Source organism: Tenebrio molitor, chromosome 2 (genome assembly GCF_963966145.1).
Source record: "Tenebrio molitor chromosome 2, icTenMoli1.1, whole genome shotgun sequence".
NCBI classification, from domain to species: domain Eukaryota; kingdom Metazoa; phylum Arthropoda; class Insecta; order Coleoptera; family Tenebrionidae; genus Tenebrio; species Tenebrio molitor.
In genome coordinates, this window is record NC_091047.1 from 557267 (window position 1) to 572258 (window position 14992).

Below are 14992 nucleotides of genomic sequence, written 5' to 3' on the forward strand. Positions count from 1 at the left end.
CGCCCACCTGCGACTTGACCGCCAGACTCTTTTGCATCTCTTCGACTTGCTCGACGGTTTCGGCGATCTTGCTCAGACCGACGTTGAGGTGGAGCTGCTGCTCCTCCAGGTCGGACCGCTTCTCCTTGTACAACTTGACGAAGTGGTGGATGAAATCTAGGTAGTGTCTCGGGGTGATGGCCATGGTGCGGCTTCCGCGCTTGGCGAGACGGGCGTTGGCTTTGTGCAGCGTCTGGTGGACGTAGACGCAAGCGTTGATCACCGCCTCTCGGTGGATCGGAGTCGCCGATATGAGATTGCAAGCGGCCGGGAAGAAATCGGGAGCCTTCCAAGTCGGCTTGTCCAGGTCGACCCGGTTCGTGAACTCTTTGCCCACCTGGAAGAGGGCGCCGTCCGACCAATCGCCGAACCAGTTCAGGACGCACCTGTTGAACAGGGCCGGAGAAGTGGCCGCGCGATCCTTCAACCCGTCCGTCGAGGGGTTCATCGTGAACACGACGTGCAGGTTGCGCATGACTTGCTGGGTGAACCATTTGTACAGCTCGTCGCTGGAGTCCAACATCAGACCTTCTCTCTGGGCTCCTTCTTTGCACTGGGTCATCAGGGTGGTGTACTCGTCACCCTCGAACAAACCGGGGACTTCGCCGTTGGCCAACAGCGTGTTCATCCGCTCCAAGAAGCTCGAATCCAACATGTTCGACTCGTCCAGGATGAACGCGATCTTCTCGTCCTTGCATCCGCTGCGTCTCAACACGGACCGCAAATCTTCGTCGAAATCTTCGGCGGTGTATTTGTTGTGGACTTTGATCTGGAAGATGGACAGTCCGTTCATCCACGCGACGAAACGTGACAGGGTCGTCTTTCCGGCGCCGGACACGCCGATCAACAAGAGATGACCTTGAGGCTGCCGGAAAATCCTGTCGATTCTCAAGACGTGATCGAGGACCTCGTCGAACAGCACCAGAGGCACGTCCAGCTCCTCCTCGTAGAAGACTTTGAGTCTCGCCTTGACGTATTCGCGCAACTGTTCGCGATCCACCGGGACGTAGTCTTTGGACAACCAGTTGCTGTACAAAATCGGCCTCTCCAGAGCCTTCTCGCAGTTGGCCGAAGGGAAATGCTTCAACGCGACGGCGTCGATGTTCTCGTTGGTCCAGCGACGCTCCGAATCCTCGACCAATCGGTCTTGGAACAGTCGGAGCGCCTCGTGGGCCCAGAGCCTCACCAACCCCTCGACGTTGAGGTGGTCCAGAGGTCGGATCGCCTCGCAGATGCCTCTCACCCATCGCGTCATCTCGCGAGGAGAATACACGTAATGGGGCTGCATGTCTTGGGTGAATTTATCTTGCGAGGTCAAGTAGAACTCCACCATTGCGTTGGTCAGAGGCTCGGCGTAACCGCGCAAACCCAGCGTCAGCCTCAACATGGCTCTGGTGAACGTGCCGTAGATCTGCTTCAGCGAAGTTTCGCCGGGATAGTCGACGTAGATGACCGGAACGTGTCTCAAGAATCGATGGGAGAGCGGTTTTCGTCCCGGATCGGTGGGCGGGTTGCAAGCTCCGACGAACTGGATCCGCTCCAGAGCGACCCAAGTCTGATCCGAGGCTCTGTAGAAACCTCGCTGCTCGACGATTTGACGCAAGAACATGATGACCCTCTGAGTGCCGTACATGTCCATGTCCGGCAAGTTGATTTCGTCGCAGAACAAGACCAACCATTTGCCCAACTAGGAGAAAACGATCAGAACAAATATCGCTCAATCGTTCGACTTACCTGGACAGGTGCCAGTATCACGCCGTTGGGAGTCTTACGGTACTCGCAGTAATGATCGAAAGTCTTCAGCAGGAGCTCGGGAGTCGTCGCCGAAGAGAAATTCAAACCGACGACTTCCATGTCGGGGAGGGCTCTTAAAGCCGAGAAGAGCGTCATGGTCTTGCCGGAACCGGGCGGTCCGCACAGCACTGCAAACAAGATGTCTCGTCACAGCTGGTCCTTCGAGCCGGACTCTTCGACTTACCGATCGGTTTGTGCTCGGCCAACCAAGTGTAGAGGAGAGACTCGTGCCGCACCGTGTCCAAAGTGGGGACCACGATGTCGGGCGACGCCACTTTGTGCGTCTCGACTTCGATTTGCGGTACTTTGTTGGACCACGGCGACCATTCGCCCTCGATGTTGACCTCGTAGTCGATTATCGGCATGCTGCTGGACGGCGGGAGCGGAATCGTCGTCACCGATCGGATGAAATCTCCAAGATCCGAACGCACTTTCAGCTTGGCGTCGCCGGCGAAGCTCCACAACAGCGAATAGACCAGACACTTGGGGATGTACTTTTCGAGCTGTTCGTTCGTCAGAGGGAAGTCCGAGTGGGAGTGATTGTACTGGAGGACGTTCCTCACGCACTGGTTCAACATGGAAAAGAGCGAACTCAGCGCGCGCAGCCTGGTGAAGTCCATGATGTGTTCTTGTTCCATCGCGTATTCCAGACAGCGAACCACGAGACCGTCCGGTGCGAGATGCGACTGAAGAATGCTGGCGACGTCGACTTGAACTTGCAACGTCGGCGACAACAAATCTTCTTTGTTCTCGTTCTTCTTCCCGAAGCTGTCGTCCTCTCCCTCTTCCAACGGGATGCTCTTCAGTCTCAACATGTAATTCTCGAAGATCATCTCCGTCGAGAGCACGTCCTCGGAGAACCACACCATACCGCAACGCGAGACGGTGGCGAGAGTCGCGTATTTCAAATCTTGCACCTCGAACATGACCCTGACGTTCGGTGGAAGCGACAAGCGCTCGCCGTTGGGCAACGTCAACAATTTATTATCGTCGAGAACCGAATTCAAATTCTCCACCCACTCGGGATCCACGTCGCCGTCGAAAATGATCCACTGGCGTTTGTTTATCTCGCCTCTGACGTTGTCGATGATCTTTCTGAGTATATGAGTGAAGAGACCGTCAGTCCACTCGCGAGTGTTCGGATCCAACACTCCGTACAGAGCTTCTTTGCTGATCGCTTTGGGGTCGATCACGTGGGCCACACCTTCCACTCCTTCGAATCTCTCCAACGCTTTCAGCAGTACTCTCCAAGCGGTACTCTTACCGGAACCGCTGGGTCCCACCATCATGAGACCGTGGTTCAAATTGGAAATCTGGTACAGTTGGAGGACCTAACAGAGAAATCATGAATAAGTGACGAATGTGGTGCTGATTACGAGTAAAAGTTAGTTGACTGTGTGTGTGTACCTTCTCGACCCAAGTCTCTCCGACAAAAGCTCTCTGTGCAGCATGGAATGAAGTGCACAATCATTTCAACAGTAGAATCAAACGAGACTTACCTTTTCCATCCAGGCAGAACCCTGTTCGTCGCCTTCGCCACATACCAGGAACTCCTCTTGACAAACTTTGCGAATTTCGTCTTTCAAACCTAAACAAAAATTCATTACGACCAGCTGGGCATAAAATGCAACGTGGTACCTTTCATCTCCGCTCTAGTGTACTGCACATTGGGGAAGACGTCGTTCAGGAGACTCGACAACAACGGAATGTCTTCGGCTACCAGTTTGGGCACCATCGTCTCGCAAACAGACTGAATCAAAATCCCTTGTTCCGGGAGATTCTCGGCGATGCTCGCCTCATCGATATTTGTCTCTCCTCGTTGTTTCATTCCTTCCTTGATCCTTTGAATCCTGTCGCGTTTCACGTTACCGGCAGAGACGAGGACCGACTTGAGGGCGCGCAAACCGAAATCGTAATGCGACTGGTTCGACAGTTGCTCGTCGCACAATCTGCAACCCAAGAGCGAGTCAGTTTCTTTTCAGATGTTTTTCCAAACGGCACTCACTTGAAGAACGGTACTATCTTGCAGGCGAGCTTCTCTGCGGTACGAAAACCTTGAGAGAAGAGCATAACTTCCGCGATCAATTGTCTGTCGGGTGTGGTCATCGCCAACGACCTGAACAACTTCTTCAAGTTGTCCGGCAAGTTGGAACGTCCCGCGTAGCCCGGATTCATCGTGATGAAGATCGCCATGTCGGGTGACACCCTCACTTGTTTGCCCACCAATTCGACGGTGATACCTGCGACAAGTTTTGAAATTCGAGCGCGCAACAAAAATCGAACGTCTCACTTCCGATCGATCCATAATCTCCCGCTTCCTTCTCCCTCAAAGACTTCAGAGCTTCTTGTATCGTTTGCACTTGTTGGGACACCGCCGACAACATCCTCTCCTCTAATCTGTTGAACTCGTCGAAACAACCCCACGCACCCACTTGACACAAGCCGACGAAAATGCGTCCCATCGCTTGGAAATCGAAAGTTTCGTCGCAATTGAAAACGAGAACGAAGCGTCCCAATTGGTTGCCCAAAGCTTTGACCGACTCGGTCTTACCGGTACCGGCAGGTCCTGTCAACAAATGATATTGCAATACGATGGCGTCAAATCACGCTCGAGTCGACTTACCGAACGGAGAACCTCCGAGTTTGGCCTCCAGAGCTTGAGTCATCGTCAAATAGCATCGATCCGTGAGCGGCGTCTGTACTAATCTATCCTGAACTCCCAGGTACTCGAATCCGTAGTAAAACTTGGCGTTGGCCATGTGTATCGTCAGCTGTTTCAAAACCTCGGTCTGTCTGGGGTCGAAGTAGTACCGCATCTCGCACAACCACTCGAACGCTTTGTTGCTCGACACTCCGTTGGCGATCAACCTTCTCGTCACCGTCCTCTTGTGGACGAACTCGTTGATCAAGTGTTCGAGTTTCTTGCGACGCAACAACGGTTGCTCTTGCAGTACCGAATCGGCGAGGACGTTGAGCGTGTTCTCGACTTGCTGCAACACTTTCTCCAAAGGTCCCTTTTGCGCTTCTCCGTTCATCTTGACGAGCGCCGCTTCTACATCTTCGCTCCACAAGATCTGCGCCGCGAGCACCACTATCTGCGCTTGGTACTTGTCCACCCATTGCATGTAGTTTTTGGAATCGATCTCGTCCTTGAACTGCTTGCTGTCTTGCACGGCTTGAGCCAGGCTCGAGGCCAGAGTCACCCTCATTTCCTTCTCGACGAGGGTGAGCCACTCGTTGATCTTCGGGTGTTCGACCGTAGAGACCGGACTGCAAAAGACGACTTCTTCGCCTTCTCTCGAGGCGATGCCGGTGATCACGGTGTTGTCCTCGTTCAAGATGATGGACGCGACACCGGCGAACATTTTTTTGAAGTGTTTCTGCAACCTGGCGATGTTCTTACTGTTGCCGATGATCTCCAGGAGATCTTCGTCGCCGACGAAGTAAAATCGAGGGAAGGAAGTGCGTTCGCGTTCCAAGTACTCGCCGAGAGCTTTCTGGATTTTGCCGAGCAAGTCGGCCAGACGCTCGAGGGCGCGTTGCACGCCCGGGATGTTCAGCACGTCCATCACCATCGGCGACTTGCTGACTTTCTTCATCAGGCCCAGAAATTCGGAGCTTATGCTTTGGAATCTCGAGGTTTCCACCGGGAGCAGAGTTTTGATGTCGGCGCTTCCCGAGAAGATTCCTTCCAAGTAGACCCAACGTCTCTGGACGTCGATCCACACGTCGAACAGAGCGTTGATCCTGTTCAACTTCTCTTCCCAAGTCAGCGCTTCTTCTTCGAAGACCTTGTAGTAAGGCGACAGTTTCATCGCCGCCACCGAATTGATGTGTTCCTTCACTTTATTAAACAAATCGTCCCAGCCTCTGATCAGTTTGCATTTGTTCTGATAGTTGATCAAATCTAGTTCGTAGGTCTGCCACGATTCGCGCACTTGTTTCAAGAATTCTTCCAGCGCCATCTCTCCTTGAGCGATCAAAATGATGTCTTTGACGATCGACTCGTTCTTTTGCAAGTTGACATCCCAGACCTGACCCAACGTCAGATCGGACAAGACCCAGTTGACTCTCAACTGTTTCATCAGTTGTTTCCAGTGGCGCTCTTTCAGAGCGTCCGATTTCAGTTCGATAATCAACATGTTCACTTTGGTGTAATTGTGCAACGTTTTCCTGACGTACTCGTACGAAGCGTACTGACGCAACCTCGCCGGAAGTTCCTTCAACTGTGCAGTCATGGCGTCCAACTGTTGACGCAACTTTCTAGGCTGCACCGACAACCATGGCTTCTCTCTGGTCTCGTCGATCTGCGTCCAAATCCTGGACAACTCCGACCACACTCCTCGCAAATCTTGCAACTCTTCGTAGACGACCTGCATTTTATCTTCGCTAGTGCTGACACCTCCAGGTTCTTGCAGTTCCAAAGCTTCCTTCGCTTTGGCGACGTTATCCCTCTCTTCTTTCAATCGGGCGAATTTACTCTCGAACAGTTGCAACTGGGTGAGGGCATCGTCGGGTTTGAGATGACCTTCGACCGGCTTGCTTCTCTCCCAATCGTTCAAGAAGTCGTTGGTGCGACTCTCCACGGCCTTGTCTTCCGACACGATCTTCTGCTGGAGACTGGCCACCTGGGTCTGGATCGACGAGTCTTTTCTCTTGATGATCTCGTTGAAAGCGCCCCATTCGCCTTCGAGATTCTCCACGTGCAACCAAGTCGTGGGGAATTGGAAACGCTGTCTCTCCAGTATTCTCTGCCCCTCGCGGTAGATCTCCACCTGCTTTTCCCACGCTTTCATGTTCCTCTTCAGCTGCTGGACGTAAGTGATGAAGCAGACGGCGTCCGAAGTGCTCGCGGCCTCGATGCTTTGCAACTCCAAGTCCGACCGACTCTTGGAGACGCTCGAGTGGAACGTCACCATCTCGTTGCCCAACAAACTGCCGAATTTGCCGAGGGTTTCTTTGTGCCAAGAGTCGTACTTGAGAGAGACTTTGCTTTGGACTTTGGCGAAATCGATGACCACGGGACCGAATTCTCGACGAGTGTCGGAAGTGTCGAAAGTTGTCCTCGTCTTCTTGATGTCATTGAGACACTCCATCCACTTGCTGATGTCATCGCCGAGCTTTCCGTACAAATTGTCGGCTTGCAAGTCCCACAACGATTGATAAGTCAACCATTCGTTGACGTAATTCTGTATTTCTTTTATCTTGGACGCTATCGCGCTGTACGCATTTTCCAAAGGTCCCGAGTTGTTTGGAAGTTTAGTCAAAATATTTCTGTAAGTCTCCGTGACCGGCTTATCCACTCCGACTTGATAACGACTGCTCTGCAACCGCTGTTGGGACATCACGATTGCCTCCCAAGCGAACAACTGTTGCATAATCTGGAACCTCGCTTCCTCTATGCTCGGATACAAGTACATCGTCTGATTGGTGATCCTCACTTCGTGCACCACCACTTGGATGTGAGGATCGCCCCCGGGTTTGTGCGTCGGCTGAGCTGGAGCATCCGTGTCCATGCTGTGATCGATTTCTTTCTTCTGGCCGTTGAGAGCGTCAGTCCAAGCTTCGATTCCCGCCTGCAGACGCCTGGCCAAGTTCTTCTCGACCTCTTCGTCGAGTCTGTTCACCCAAATGTGCAGATTCGAGTACTGCTTGAGCGACAGATCGTCTACGGCGTGTTGGATCTTGGACAAAATGTCGGCGAAGGTGTTCGCCGAGTAGGGACACGTCTCCAGAGACCTCACGTCGACTTCTAGTTGTTCGCCGACAATGACCAGTTCTTCGACGCGCTCTTGGAAACTTACCACCGTGTCGGAGAGGCGCTGGACGTAGGGGTCCAGTTTGTAGCTTTCCCACACCAGTTGGATGCCTTCGGCGATGAGCTGTTGAACTTCTTTGCGCATGCCGGCCACCAACGGGATGATGCTAGCTTTGTCCTCGATCTAAACAAGAAAAATGTTGGATCTTGACACGAGGAGAACGATCTAGTCTAGGACACCGTAACATGCAAGAATTACGTAAAAGGGACACTTCATCGGATAAGAATTATATGCCATTCACGATGTTTTGGCATAAGGGGAGGCCATGGAAAAAGTGCATTTAAGTTGGCAGTAAAGATGTCTGTTGAATTAGGTTATGTTTTTCTAAGTTTGAGGTTATAAACTGCGTCATTGTCTAGTGCATTGTTGTCAGTTTTACTAGTTTGCAATATAACAATACTCACACATTTTTAATCCAATTTAACAAAACAGGAAACTGACTTGAACAAACTACAGAATAGTAGGGACCGGGACCGAAAGACGAAGTGGCTCCTGTTAATTTATGCACCACTTAGATAACCCACCTATACAGTGTCTTAACGAACCAGTTAGTAACTTCTCAATGAATTTTTCATTTTAACCAAAACATTCCTAGAACTAGATGGTATAAAATCTTGTACCTACTTATTAAGCCTTACTTTATTCGAATCTTTCTGCAAAATATTTACACACCCATCGTCTATGACAAAAAAGAACAAAACTATTCAACTTCCATAATTTCATTAGAAAATTCTGAATCATCATTACCTGCTTTAAAATCCCAATCAAATTCCGAGTCAGATTCTCCTAATGAAATTATTAAAGGAAAAACGTTTTCAAATGAAAGATTTCACATTAATTTTGCCCAATCTTCCGAAATAAGTTCTTCACAATATCTACAAAAATATTGGCAAATTTCAGGAGTACATTTCAAAATAGACTCAAGCCATAAATTCACAACTCTGTCGCGAAGTTAAAATAGGTCTTACAAAACCCCTGTGCCATTTCAATTGGGTCGTTGTTTCTTCCTTCACTATCCGTGTTACATTTTTTTCTTGTACTCACCTACGATTCAATTTATACACAAAAAAAACTTGACTTCATTGTAACTTACTGAAAATATGTTCTGCAGTCTAATACAAACACCATCAGTACGTCTTAAAGTCGCTTAATTATGATTACGGTAAATTCGGCAACATGTTACGTTCATTTTGATAGGTCTGCATGTCAGGCACTTTAGTGACAGCAGAGATGACAGAAATCAAACATGTATCCAACGTTAAAAAATGAAATCATAGCCTCCCCTTATGCCAAAACATCGTGAATGGTATATAGCTAATCGGCAAAAAGTGTGCACGACAGGTGCACAATATTATGTCATGCGCTTCAGCTAGAGACCTAACCATAGACCATAAACACATAACATGCGGTAACTGATAAGCTGGACGCTACCTTGGTACCGCTTTGACCACTAATCCGGTTTGACAGCTACGTAATAAAATACGGATTTCTGTATTTGTCACCTAAAGACTCTCGAGGATTTGCAAGATAGTGCACCTTCTCTTGTGGCTATTCTATCGTCACTTACCTTTTCGAGAGTCATCTCGTAGGTGCGCACGCTCTCTATAAGAGATATGGCGAACGGATAGAGTTGATTCGCTTGGTGAGCTTTGTTGACGATGGCCAGGGGTACCCTGAAGCCTAGACATTTCAAATTTCGCACTTCTTTGGCCAAAGTGATGATTTCCGGCAGGAAATTGACTCTCAACTTTAAGACGTTGCCACGACCGCTCCTCGAACGCACCGCTTCGATCGTAAAAATTCTCCCGGTCACTCCGAGATTGCGTTGTTGCACGTTCCGAGCCCAATCATCGAAAATTTCTTGGGTGTTGAGCTTCACGCGGAAGCTGTCGCCGTCGGCTTTGAGTTTCTGGCCCTCGATGTGGTTTTCCCAACCCTTACCTTCAATGCAACGATCAAGAAGGGAATTGAAAGAATTCCACTACTGTACCTAGAACGTCCTCGACTCGTCGAAGATAGGTGGTCAATTGATGGTCGATCTGCCTAGCCCAGATTATTGAACCTGCCACCGGAGGCAAGTCGCGGACTTTGCTGATACGTGCGCTGTTACTTTGCGGATATTGAACCTGTTCAAATGTAATAATTGTCAACTCGATTCGTAATTCTGTCCGTTACTTACTTTAAACTTCTCATGTAGAGCTTCGATGTCATCTTTGACTCTCTGTATCAAGTGCGTTTGGTACTCTCTTATAGCCCCTCTGATATGAGGCCTCACGAACAGAGCGTTGAACCGTGAGAAAATCCTGAACATCTCGTTCGCGTTCTTCGCAGTGCCCAACTGATCTCTCAGATGAGCAGTTATCCTAGTTTCTACTCTGTCGATGCGCTCCTCGTACCGCTGGACGGCGGCATCCCAAGCGTCTTGACCCTCTTTGGAGATGTCGAGACAATCCACTTCTTTCACATTCTCGTAGGCTAGATTGACCTCCTATAAACCCCTCTTTAGAAAGGTAAAAACGAAGGAAGGAAAGCGAACCTCGATGGCGTTGGCGTCGGCCGCATCCAGTGACAACGTCGGTTTTGACTGCTCCAGGTCTTCACCCTCCACAGGAGCCGCTGCGTCTCGCACGGATGGTCTCAAGACGCGCACGATTACGGTGCGAAGTTGCTCGTGCTGCCGGCGGAACTTACGCATGTGTTCCATCCGGCTTTGGAGTTTCTTGTGCTGGGCCGAGATGCGCCACACCATCTTCATTTGTTCGTCTCGTTTCTTCTTGATGATGTCTCTGTGAAGGAAAAAACGTGCAGGCGTTGAAGTACATACATAATTTTTATTTTAGATAAGTCGAAAAAAAAGGCCTACTAGTGAACCTTGAAAAACTGGGGACATAATGAAACCTTAATTTTGAAATGTATCAGTTTTGCACAAAGTAAAAAGAGATTTCGCTTTCGGTGCTTTTTTTCTATTTTTTTACATCAGAACATTATTTTACCTAAGAAGGGCTTGCAGTTTCTCATATTCGTCTTCCCAGATGGTGAAGACGTCAAAGCACTGCGTCATCACCTTCTCAAACTCATCGAACGGAATATGCATCAACCTCCTGGTTCCTAAGACTTTCAACAGTTGAGCCCCCAAGTCACGTGATATGGCCTCGACGAGACGCAAGCAACGTTGAATTGGATATTTTGTGGAACGGATCTTGCGAAGATGCGCGAAAATCAGTTGAACAGCGGCCCTGATCCGTTCTAATTCAGTTGCCGAGAGCAAATCGTTTATGGGGAAGTCCTAACAAAAAAACCATTAGCATTGTCACATACTGTACATTTCGACGCAACGCGACGTCAGATTTGTCATTCACTGTACCTTCATGAGGGGGTTGTAATCGTTGACTGTGGCGATGGCTTGCTTCAACCCTGTGTCCGTGTCAAACGACACTGTCGCGTGGAACCTCTTCCCATGCTTGAGAATGTCCAAAGTCAGGGCCACCTCCATGCTTTCCCTTTTTTCCTGGATGCGATGCAACGCCCGCTCCAGATTCAACCAAAAGCTGATCTCTTGCAAAGCAGTGCCTGACGAGGGGTCCCGGTCGAGTTTCGTGACCTTCTGGATCTCTTTAATCCAGCGATTGACGCCGTGTTGCAGTTGGTTCAAGAAATTGGAGTCCTCCACTTTATCGCTGAAATCCGCGACCTTGGGTTTGCGCCCCTCGTCAGCGCACTGCTTGATCAAACTGGCCACGTAGGGGTGCACCTGAAGGGTGATCTCGGGAATGTCGATGTTTTGTTGGAGATGGAGCAGCCCCATTTCCAACTCGGCTATGGTTTTTTCGACAGAGGGCGCCATCTTGTCGCCATCGCGATCCGCTCGTCCAGACTCTTTGACGTACGATTTGAAAAAAGGGGCCACCGTTTTGCTTATGTACGAGTGGAGGATTTCGTACGGGGAGCCATCGCTGAAGTTCATGAGGCGCACCTGAGCCCTGATGCTCTTGTCGGCCTCGATGACGGCCCCCCTTTTGATGCACACCAAACTCGACATCTTCGAGTTTGAGTAGTGCACCTCGTTGCTGACGTAGAAGGTGACAGGCTCCTTCTCTTCCTCGCCCTCGGGAGGCTGGTCGCTGTCGTCATCTGCACAGGGGTCAAGGTCGACTGACTCATACCGACAACTCACCTTTGGACGGGTTCCTTTGGATGTAAAGGGTTGAGACTTGCGAATCGCTCAGAAACTTTCTGATGGCTTCTTGGTTGCCCTTGTCGTCGAGAGCCGCACGCAAGTTGGTCAACTCCCACTGGTTGTCTTCGGGCAAAAGAACTGTCGCCGCCTTCGTGATAAAATTTGTGAACGCGTTAAAATCGACTATCGCCACATTTTGGGGCTCGGGAGTGGACTCACTCCCTTCCAAAGAGTCCCCCATGGGGCTTAAAACGAACGAATACGATAAAACACCTGATTAACGGACACACCACAGATACAAGTGACGTCAGCTGCCGGTGACAGATGACGAATGATTAGCGAATGCTGGAGGGAGGGAGGGAGGCAATTGGAGTGAGGGAAAATCTCTCGATGGTGAACAAGAAAACGAAAGAAAAAAAGCAAGCGCAGAAGCAAGACCGAAACCAGTTTCGGCTTTTTTGATAACCTTGCATCAGTGCTTGCACTGTAGTAGTTCATTTGTTCATATTGTAGGCCATTTGAACAGTAGGTCCAATGCCGATAATTAAATAAACTGTTAAAAAAATTGTTTTTTGCATATCGTAATGAAAGTAGCACTCTTTTACACGCAAAATCGTAATGAAAGTAGTATTTTTTATACGAAAAATTGTAGTGAAAGTAGTACTTTTTTGCATCATTTCATTCCATCTCCTTGGAGATGATTGTCAAAGCATACCTACCAATTTTTTTTTGGTAATTTTTCATAAATCCTTTTAGACCAAATTTCTCAACTTTTTTCGATATGCGAAAAAATAGTGTGTACAACACGTTATGAAAGTCTCTACCAGGTATAATATTTATTTCATTAAAATATAAAATACACGATAACAGCTAACGGAGTTTCATTTTTCTTTTCTACAAATGGGTCATTTGTAAATTCTCGGAGTGTTTTCCATTGGCTTTGCTTGACTGATCTTCTACCTTACTCGCTTTGTTTTTATAATACATCCACCTAAAATAATGAAAACGTTTAAAAACAAAATTAATAATTACAAATGACACTGCTTACATTATGATGAACAAAGAAAGTGCATACAAAATAGCTCCAAAGTAGAAGTAAGCAGCAGGTAATGTGTCCAAAGTGTTCAAATAGATCACTTTATTGTAAACAGGGGCAGCTAGTGCGGGCCCTATGGCTTCACATATCCCGAACAAAGATTGAGCCTTTCCTAAATCGTCAGGCGAAACAATTTTTGTGGCCAAAGATCTAATGGCAATTGTAGAAATTCCGGTGATTATGCTAACAGCGGTAGCTAGAAAGATACACAAGGAATTGAGTAATCACAACGAATCCTAATAAAATTACCGACGTATAAAATAGTGACGGTCTTGGCCAGTCCAAAAATGACATTCGCTACGATTTTGTCGAGGAACGTGACAGCCAAAATCATGAAGTCTCCCATTTCAAGAAATTTTGTAAACAGGGGAATCCCAATCAGGGTACCTGCCAACACAAACGATCAAATGTTGCCAAGTTGGTAGCATTGTACTTGCCTACTAGATGTACTACAGTGTTAATCGTGAGGAAAAGACTATACTCGACAGGACCCCAACCGAAAAATCCTTGTGCGTACAAGTAAAAAACGCCGCCCTCGCCTGAAATCACGTTTTTAGATGGGGTAAAATAGCACAGAGGAGCCAACCTGTCACCACCAAACTATAAATAATCTGGATGAACAACACTGCCAGAAGAAAAACACGCATGTTACCGCTTCCCTTGAACAAGAGGTTGAAAGTTTCCACTGCGTGTTTAGGGTCGAAAGCGTCCGATATGAAAGACTTCTTCGAGGCAACTTCAGGCGTCTTCGGTTCTTTTATCCAGAAGATGCCGTAAAGAACTGCGAAGAGATAACAACAAGCGGCGAGAGACAGAACTCCGATGTATCCGATGCTGGTGAAAAGAATCCCGCTGACGGCTTGTCCAACGGGGGTGCAAATGTTCAAGACGATCTGCACCACTCCCACTCTGAGGGTGCGCATCTCTTCGCTACTGACGTCGGCGATGTATGCGAAAACGGCCATTATTAGCATGGTGGGGCCGCCGAAGAAAGAGGGAACGACGGTCTGGGCGATGCCTTGGGACGCCAGCGGCCACTCTTTCATAAAGACCACGCACAAAATGCAACCCACGACGGCGAAGAATTCCCCGAAGATCGGAATCAAAAGGAAGGGTTTTCGCAACTTATGTCTGTCACTGTAAGAGCCGAGGAAGAGGACCAGGATGAGGGGCACGACGCTCTGTAGCGGCACTTGCCACGAGTGCATGTTCCCGATTAAAGTCTGGATCTCGTCGTTCTCGGCCGTGTAATTGTGGTCGACCTCCGTCAGAATGATGTCACACACCGCATCTTCGAGCTTCAGATCGGACCTGCATCCCTTTTCGAACTCCAGATAGTTTAGAGCGGGGCCACAGACCACCGAAGCCATGAGGTATGCCGCGATCAGCGGCTCCACGGTGATCACTTCTTTGACATACAACAGCCGCTCCTTTCCCGTCATCGTTTTAAAAGTTTTAACTTCCGGTCTGAGGTCCGCCATGGATTCCGTCACTAATTCCGCCGACGAGACGGTCGTCGAGTTCTTGGTCGAATCCATACTTTCATCGATCACTTATTCACTGCGCTGCTACCGTTAATTCTTGAGATTTTTTACCGTCATGGTGTTTTGATGATTGCGCGTATCATTACTGAATCGAGAGGATTTACAACGAGAGAACCTGTTTGATGGGAGCAAGTTGGTGGCCTTTGCGTGGTTTTTAAGATGTTGCGGCGTAGGAGAAAAACGACAAAAAAGAGGTAACCGTCAGGCGTTTGATGAGGCTGCATGTTGAATGTCATCAACGATTCCAATTTTATCGTAATCATCGTCTGATACTTTGAACTTCACGATCGCTAACGGAATTTGGCGCATTTTCAGAAAAACATCCGTCTCTGACGGTCCTCATTATTCAATCTCTAAGGTCAACTCGGAACACCGTAATTAATAAAATCTTGCCTCATTCATGGAGAATAACAAACATAATAGCGATAATCGTGTATTGTTCGCAATTCGGCCGCTTTAATTTTTGTTTTTTTCCACGTTTTTTGTTCAACAATCCGTTAAATGTATTCCAAAACCGGGATTT

The 14992-nt window shown here is 48.7% G+C and overlaps 2 protein-coding genes across 3 annotated transcripts in view; both read right to left on the bottom strand.

Moving 5' to 3' along the window:
* The window catches only part of Dhc64C (dynein heavy chain, cytoplasmic), a 17693-nt gene extending 5526 nt beyond the window's left edge, over positions 1–12167 (bottom strand). The window contains exons 1-15 of one of the 2 annotated variants that reach the window (XM_069038212.1): positions 11827–12167; positions 11017–11783; positions 10646–10938; positions 10189–10438; positions 9832–10140; positions 9643–9778; positions 9220–9593; positions 4457–7775; positions 4124–4399; positions 3839–4073; positions 3472–3782; positions 3333–3421; positions 2018–3164; positions 1774–1961; positions 8–1726 (exon numbers count right to left, since the gene is read on the bottom strand). In XM_069038212.1, coding sequence (XP_068894313.1) covers positions 8–1726; positions 1774–1961; positions 2018–3164; positions 3333–3421; positions 3472–3782; positions 3839–4073; positions 4124–4399; positions 4457–7775; positions 9220–9593; positions 9643–9778; positions 9832–10140; positions 10189–10438; positions 10646–10938; positions 11017–11783; positions 11827–12070 — 9657 coding nt within the window. In that variant the 5' untranslated portion in view covers positions 12071–12167. The remainder of the gene's footprint in view (positions 1–7; positions 1727–1773; positions 1962–2017; positions 3165–3332; positions 3422–3471; positions 3783–3838; positions 4074–4123; positions 4400–4456; positions 7776–9219; positions 9594–9642; positions 9779–9831; positions 10141–10188; positions 10439–10645; positions 10939–11016; positions 11784–11826) is intronic. The other variant, XM_069038211.1, reaches the window with a different exon arrangement.
* Positions 12168–12650: 483 nt separating this feature from the next.
* LOC138123466 (lysosomal proton-coupled steroid conjugate and bile acid symporter SLC46A3-like) lies at positions 12651–14688 on the bottom strand. Its single transcript, XM_069038218.1, has 5 exons — positions 13512–14688; positions 13363–13464; positions 13175–13312; positions 12878–13121; positions 12651–12820 (listed from the first exon to the last, which is right to left on the bottom strand). The coding sequence occupies exons 1-5, from the start codon at positions 14461–14463 to the stop codon at positions 12724–12726; spliced, it is 1533 nt and encodes a 510-aa protein (XP_068894319.1). The 5' UTR covers positions 14464–14688; the 3' UTR covers positions 12651–12723.
* Between the last annotated feature and the right edge of the window lie 304 nt (positions 14689–14992).

Bases quoted from the DNA above. Each gene is read 5' to 3' on its own strand.
- LOC138123466 (XM_069038218.1), bottom strand. From the start codon at position 14,463: ATGGATTCGACCAAGAACTCGACGACCGTCTCGTCGGCGGAATTAGTG. The intron at 13,313-13,362 runs GCAAGTACAATG...TTGTGTTGGCAG, and splicing joins CACTGTAGTACATCTAGTAG to GTACCCTGATTGGGATTCCC. The intron at 13,122-13,174 runs GTAATTTTATTA...GTATCTTTCTAG, and splicing joins CGTCACTATTTTATACGTCG to CTACCGCTGTTAGCATAATC.